Raw genomic sequence first — 7,628 nt, forward strand, 5'->3', positions numbered from 1 at the left:
CTCCTCCTCCTCCTCCTCCTTCTTCTTCTTCCCCTTCCCCCCCTCCTCTTCCTCCTCCTCTTCCTTCTGTTTGTTTACTGATTTTAAGATTTATGGTTATTTATTTCTGAGAGCCACAGTTACTTATTGAATTTACTAACATGATGATTGTTTTAATAGAAAAGCTATATGTGGTTCAAACATCTTTATCTCTATTACAGGACAAGCCAATTCTTGCTCCTGAACCCCTGGTCATGGATAACCTGGACTCAATTATGGATCAGTTAAACACCTGGAATTTTCCAATTTTTGATTTAGTGGAAAATATAGGAAGAAAATGTGGCCGTATTCTGAGCCAGGTAAGAAATTTATTTAAGCAGATGACATGAAACACAGAAGGAAACATTCAGTTTGTTGCTAATCTGTACATTCTCAACACTTGTGGGCATGTGTGCAGAAAGAATTAAATTTTATCATAGAACATGTGGTAGGTTTCATGGCTATGTACTGACCAAAAACAACTGGAATTCCAATTGAGTGTTGCAGCCTACAGTTAAGATGTTATGTATTTTTTTTAAACAAAGGAGACAGAGGCAGAAATAGATTAGCAAGATGGACAGTGACCTAAATTCATAGAATTGAGCCAAAGAGAAGCTGGCCTAGCCCCAGAAAGAAAACTCCGGTTTATGATGAATTGATCCCTATGGTTATATCTTTCAACTATTATTTTAACTTCTGAGTATCACAGTGCTTAGGCTTCATCAAAAATAAGATACTATGTAGAAATATGTATCTCCCCCACTGGCATGTGAAACATCAGAATTTCATGTCTTTGAAACCATCTCTGTCATTACCAGAAATACTGACTGGTGGCCGGGGTGCATGAAAAATGTGTTAGTCTTGTCTCTGAAGAGAGACTCTCTCAAGGCTTCCCCATTAAAGTACTGGTTTTTTTGGTGGAAGTGGAAAGGAAACATGGAAATTGAGTGCTTAAATATGTTTTTTTTTTCAAAAATCAAAGCTAAGTGTCTTCTTCTTGACTCGCTAGCCACCAGGTACACATATGGTGTACATGTATAAATGTAGCCAAGCACTTATACACATAAAATTAAAGTAAACAACTAAAAAATATATTTATAATCCAAGGGGTTATACTATGGTATATCAGTATATATTTAAAATATGCATATGAGTAAATATCACAGCACCCTTGAAAAGTGTTGACTATGGTAAATTTGAGGTCACCCTTGGCTATGTGAATCTCTACCTCAAAAGTGGCAAAGCAACACACATCCAAAATGGTTTCAGTGGGATCAAGGGCCACTAATAACTTTTCTGCCAAATACTAGAAACCTGTGGAACACTGGTTCTTCTTTATCCTCAAGACTGGCCGTCCTCAGCTGCTCTGCAAGAGCCTGAATATGGACCATCTAGGGGAAGGACAGTCCACAGGATTTGCATGGAAAGCTGGTGCTTCAACTATTAGCGTTAAATACACAGGCCCAGAGAATGCTTCTGGTCTCCAAGAAAAGACCCTTTCCCTAAAGGAATTATCAATCAAGAAATCTGTTTCAAACTAATGATGGATCAACTAGATGATGAACCGTGAAGCAGAAGTAATTACCATCTGTATAATATGTCATTGTCCCTCTGCTAGACTTTATTCTGGCCTTGACCATGATACAGTGGCAGGCAGCCATGTTTGTTAGGAGTTGAGAGTTCCATTCATCTCTTCCCGAGTTCTTAGTGCCAAACTGTCTGAAAAGCTCACTGACGCTAGCAAGTTCAAGGCAGTCACTGTATTCCATTGCCTTACTGTCAAAATTTGTTTCTCCTCCTAAGAGCGCTTGAATCCAATTGCAACATGTACATTGAGAGTGAGGCTGTTTTGGAACAAGGCATATAATGTATCCTGCTACAAAATATAGCTGTGGTCCAGGGAATACCTTTCATTCCTTTCTACTGGAGATCCTGTGCAGTCTATGTAAGGAGAATGAGAAAATTACCACATACTGTAGCCCTTGAAGCATGTTACAGGTTTGCTGTAGACTCTCTTTTTTTCTCTTTTCTTCTTGAGACAGTGTCACACTCTAGCACAGGCTGACCTACAAGAAACTCCCTATGTAGCTCCAGATAGCCAAAACTCCTGACAGTCTTCTTACTTTGGCCTCACAGTTACGGGTTTTAGATTCCAAACACCATACCTGCTTGCTTGTCTCTAATCTCCACAGTAATTTGGTATAGGTTTTTGGTAGTGGTGGTAGAGGCAGTGGTTGGTTAACTGATTTACTCTTTTTGTTGTTTTGTTTTCTTTTTTTATTAGACAAGGGCTTATTATATAACACAGGCTGGTGTCAAGCATGTTATTTCACCAAAGATCACATAGAACTCCTGATCCTCCTGTCTCCAAATCCTAAGGGCTGGAATTACAAGCCTATGTCACCACACCACTTTGGTTTACAAGTTTTATTTGTTTGTTTGTTTTATTCTCAGTGTTACAGAAGATGCTAAGGCTTGGAAGAATACACTTTTTCCCCCTTTCTGTCTCTAGAATCTTTTGTGAGATTAACCTTTTTAGAAGTCCATGTTCTTTATATTCAGCTACATCCCAGCAACCCATAAAACACATTCACTCACAGCATCACCCAACACTCCAAATAGAAAGTGTGACCACATATCAAAGTGACCTTGATGCCTTACCTTTTCAGCACACTGACAATATAGCAAATACTTCTACTAATTCCTTGTGTCCCTTGATGGTCTGAGAGGTAGGTGTATGAGTGACCTTTTTTATTGGCGTCTTGCTAGCGATTGAATCTGCTTTGCGAAGCTTGGACTCTACCCATGAACAACACTCTCAGCTATGTCCCATCTGTTTATGAATCATGGATACTAGTAGATTTTTGGACTGTTTAGGGTATTTAATAGAATAAGGTCACCTACATATCTTTTGTATGTCCATGTACATGTCATCCAACAAGATATGCTTTTTGTATCTCTCTCTGTTAGTATTTACCTTACTCCATGGACCTTTCTGAGATTCTGCCTTTGAGTTTAGGAATCACAAAGTTCTTATTATGGAAAAGTTTCCATGACTTCCACAACACTTTTAGTGAGGTGTTAGGACAACTGAAATTAATTAGTATGGCCCAAACAAAAATCAATTAGCATGGGCTGATCAAGAATCACCTTTTGTCTGAGACTTCACAGGGCCAAGTCTCACTTCAAGCAGGTTTTTGAAGAGCTATATGTGTGGTGGCCACAGGTTCTAGCCTTGTTGAACTCTTTGCTTCTAAATGTTTTACATGTTTATTTTATTTTTAGCAAAAAGTCAATTTGTTTATCTTATTTATGCATACTATTACTTTTCCTGCATGTATGTCTGTGTCCTACATGCATGCCTGGTGCCTGTGGAGGCCAGAAGAGGGCCTTAGGTGTCCTGGAATTAGAGTTTCAGATGGTTGTGAAATACCATGGACACTAGAAGTTGAACCTTGGTCCTCTGCAAGGACATTCAGTTCTTTTAACCACTGAGCCTTCTCTCCAGCCTTTAGATTTTTTAAATTATATTTACCTTTTTAGTGAACACAGTTTGTGTAGTTCATGATCCTTTCTTCATGAATTTGGAATGATGGTATGTGTGAAATACTAGGCGGTTAATTTTGATAGATCGATATCAATTTCCTCTTGTAAAATCTGACTCTAAAGTAGCCTACTGTAGTCTTAACCCTTAGTTCCTCTTTGAAAGGTTTTAAGCTTTATGGTAAGGCTCTATGCATGGTGCCTTTAATCCTAGGACTTGGGAGACAAAGGTAGGTTGATTTCTTTGAGTTGGAGGCCAGCCTGACCTAATATTGAGTTCCAGGCTAGCCAGGGCTACATTGTGAGACCCTATTTTATATATACATTTGAAACTCTAAGGATTTGAAGTTCTAATCACCTTGATTTCCAAATTGTGGTTGTGGGGTTTGTAGCAGTTATGACTGCAAACTCTAAAACTGACATGCACAGTTTGTATTCTGGCTGTTCCATACTAACTGGGTGATCTTCTGCAAGTTGTTCAACTTCTCTGTTTTTAGCATCTCTTGCTATCAGATATTGGGAATTCATAGTACCAATCTCAAAAGGTACTCTGAGAACTATCTATAAATAATTAGTATGTGCTGATTGATTAGGGTGCACGTCTCACTTGCTGCTATGTGTATCTGCACCATTGCCATTGCTACTGGAACTATTGTTGATGCAACATGCACTGTCAACTCTCACAGAACTTATATGTAAGAACTCAAATATTGGCTAAAACAATGATAATGAGTGTAATAGGAAGAACTCTTGTGTCTAGCATTGAACTCAAAGCCATAACAAGTTTCTAGTCATATCCTTCCATGTCCTGGGATTGCAGTTGGCAGTTGCCTGGCTTAGCATGTGTGTATTAAAGTGTTCATTCATCTTCTAATTTAAGATCCCAGTTCTTAGTTATACTGCATTTTTTTCTTGGTTTCCTGGATGTCTGTGGGATTTATGTGCAATAATTATCTTAAATACAGATGGCATGGTCCCAGTGGTGAGGAAGTCCACAATCTCAGTACATGGAAGTCTTCAGTGTGCTTAATATTCCCAATAGGAGTATCTCTACTGGGAGCACATCAGTGTGGTTGTTGGTGTACAATCTGACCTTTTACCATCTCTAGCATCATGAGTGATGTCTTACAAGGTCTTGTTTTCTCCTTTTCCAGGTATCATACAGACTGTTTGAAGACATGGGCCTTTTTGAGGCCTTTAAAATCCCGGTTAGGGAATTTATGAATTACTTTCATGCTTTGGAGATCGGATACAGGGACATTCCTTGTGAGTATATGTAAGCTAACCCAATGCTTGCTCTTCAGACCTGCAGAAAGCAGTGGGAGGTCCAGTCGTTAGCTAATCTATGTGACCTCATTGTATATCAGTGGCTGCTGTTAGAAACCTGTCTCCTTCTCTGCACACTGTGTATGATCCTGGAGCCTCACCCACCTTTTCTAGCCTTATTTCGTGATCTTGAAAATAGGGTCATGAGATCTGCTTCACAAGAATTTCAGGGCAAAATGGGCTGATACTTCTTCAAAGGTTAGAATATGTGCCTTGAATATCTCTCATAGTTGTTTGAGGTAGGACTCAATATTTAATTTAAATTTATCCTCATTAAATAATCACCTGCTTTCATTGAGTGAATTTAAACTCTTATCAAGTATCTAGTTAGTTCAATAACTGAAACAAGAACATTGGATGCTTTCTCAAGATGAGATATATCTGGTAGTTGTTCAGAAGGGATAGAAAGGGGTGGCTGAGTTAATAGTATAGAAAAGAAGAAACATACAAAAATAGTGATGGGGAAGTTGTAAAAAAATAAACCCCAAGATGAGAGCCCTGTCAAGAATTTCAGTTTTTATTATTTATAAAAATTATAATAATGAAGACAGAATGCAAACGAGAGGCTAAACGTTCCTCTCAAATCCACATAACCACTGCACATAAACATGATTGCTATACAATACTATAGAATGTACAAAGCTGAAGAACATGTCCAAAGACCCAACTAAAGGAGCTCTGGAAGTGCATAGCGTCCATATGGTATTTCAAATGAAGAGTCCTATTTCATCTGGTAATTTGAATATGTCTTAGGGATGTGCTCTTTGTAGACTCTGGCAGCATGTGCAGTAAAATTGGATGTGTCTCATTTCAAACATGATTTCCCTTTTAAGTTTGCTTTTATACATTTTGAACTTCAAAAGCCCATAACTTTTGCAGTTATCAAGATTTGAAATGAAGGGCTGGGGTGTAGCCCCATTGGTAAGGTACTTTCCTGGCAAGTAAGGAGTCAGGTGGCACGTGTCTATAATTTCAGCACTCAGAATGCTGAGGCAGAAGGATCAGAAATCCAAGGTTATCCAGGACCACATAGTGAGTTTAAAACAATCTTGAACTATAAGGAGAGACCCCTGTCTTAAAAGCAAAAACAGAAAAGAAATTGAAATTAAATTTTAAAAATGCTTATATGTGGACACAAATAATTGGCAAGAATCTCTGAAAAGGTTGAACGTGCTCGCCTAGTGAGCATGCTGTCATTAAGATACTCACATGAAGAGGCATAGGACATACTATGACAGGAAGAAAGGAAGAATACAGTCTGCCACTGAGATGGACTGAGGAATACAAGATCAAGAAATCAAAATCAGTCAGTTGGCTTTGAGGAAGAAGTGCTTAATGATACTGGGTCCTTTGGGAAAGTCTGGCCAATGAAGCCTGTGGAAGTTGGAAGAAAGAGATGAAAAGGGGGTTGTTGCAGGGGAATCTGGCAATATGCCTGGCTTCCTTTAATGTGACTTTCCCAGGGCTCAGCCTGGTCAAATGCCAGCAAGTGACATAAATGTTAGTGATTTCACAAGGATTAGGGAGTTACATAAATAAACATTTTTTCAGAAAGGAAGCCACAGGGAAGCAAAAATACAGTAAGGCCCTAGACAGTATTTACAAATTACTGTTTTATTCACAAATGTATTTTAATTTTTGATCAGCAGGCTTTATTGACTTCATTTAGATGCCACACTAGATAGAAATAGTGTGATGTGTGGCCATGCTGCTTTGCGATGATCTAGAACACATTGCTGTTTGTAGTGTCACATGAGAAGATGGGAAACACAAGGGCCTGGTATCTGAGTATAAAAAGAAGCTTCCAGATTCTAAAGCTTGTTATTTTGTGTTTTCCCATTTTTAGATGAATAAATAATTTATTTTTGTAAGCTATTGAATGGTCCATCCATAGAATAATTTATATAGTAAGGATACTTATAGGGCAAACAGGTTGGCTCCATGAATAAGGATGGTTACCATCAGAGCTGAGAACCCAAGATTCATACCTTGAACCCAATGGTAGGACAGAATTGATTTCCACAAGTTTTCCTCTAACTTCCAGGGTGTGTTTGTGTGTGTGTGTATGTGTATACACACACACACTCACACACACAAAGAAATAATTAAGCATTAAAATAAATAAACTCACTTGCACTATCCGAGGTCTCTTGGCTCCTTGCAATTCCATCTCCTGGGAAAGCTTTAGCTTGATTAGCACTGCTTCAAAATATGATGTCTTCTCTCTGTTGAGCTTAGGCCCTTAGCTAATGTGAGCAAGCTATGAAAGCCTTGCTTTTCATAGTTTTAATCACCAATACAAATGTTCACTGGTCTGAATATTTTTGTATTGACACCCCTGACGAATTACATGTCTGGTGGCTTTCTGTAAGCAGATCCACAATTAACATAAAATAAAAAGCTGTGGACGGAAAGTGAAAACAGAATCAGATGAACCGTGACTTGCTACTTTATTCACACCTCAGAGATTAAATCTTTAGTTAGAGTTTGCCTGTAACACCGTTCAGGGCAAAGGGGAGCATAAAACTCAACTGTCATTCATGTGCATCTCAGTTCATCTAGATGCAGCTATAAAAACAAAGGGATGAAGGAAGAAACTTCATGAAGTGACAGGTGATATAACAGTCTATATAGGCAACTTATTAGTAGAAGTGTGAAACAAAGGGATGAAGAGAGAAACTTCATGAAGTGGCAGGTGATATAACAGTCTATATAGGCAACTTATTAGTAGAAGTGTGAAA

At 38.5% G+C, this 7,628-nt stretch overlaps 1 protein-coding gene across 1 annotated transcript in view; it reads left to right on the forward strand.

The window, feature by feature from the left end:
- Positions 1-7,628, forward strand: part of Pde3a (phosphodiesterase 3A) — a 272,374-nt gene that overhangs the window by 248,251 nt on the left and 16,495 nt on the right. The window contains exons 9-10 of the mRNA XM_005364554.2: positions 201-338; positions 4,716-4,827. Coding sequence (XP_005364611.1) covers positions 201-338; positions 4,716-4,827 — 250 coding nt within the window. The remainder of the gene's footprint in view (positions 1-200; positions 339-4,715; positions 4,828-7,628) is intronic.

Source organism: Microtus ochrogaster (assembly GCF_000317375.1).
Source record: "Microtus ochrogaster isolate Prairie Vole_2 chromosome 14 unlocalized genomic scaffold, MicOch1.0 chr14_random_2, whole genome shotgun sequence".
In the NCBI taxonomy this organism is placed as follows: Eukaryota; Metazoa; Chordata; class Mammalia; order Rodentia; family Cricetidae; genus Microtus; species Microtus ochrogaster.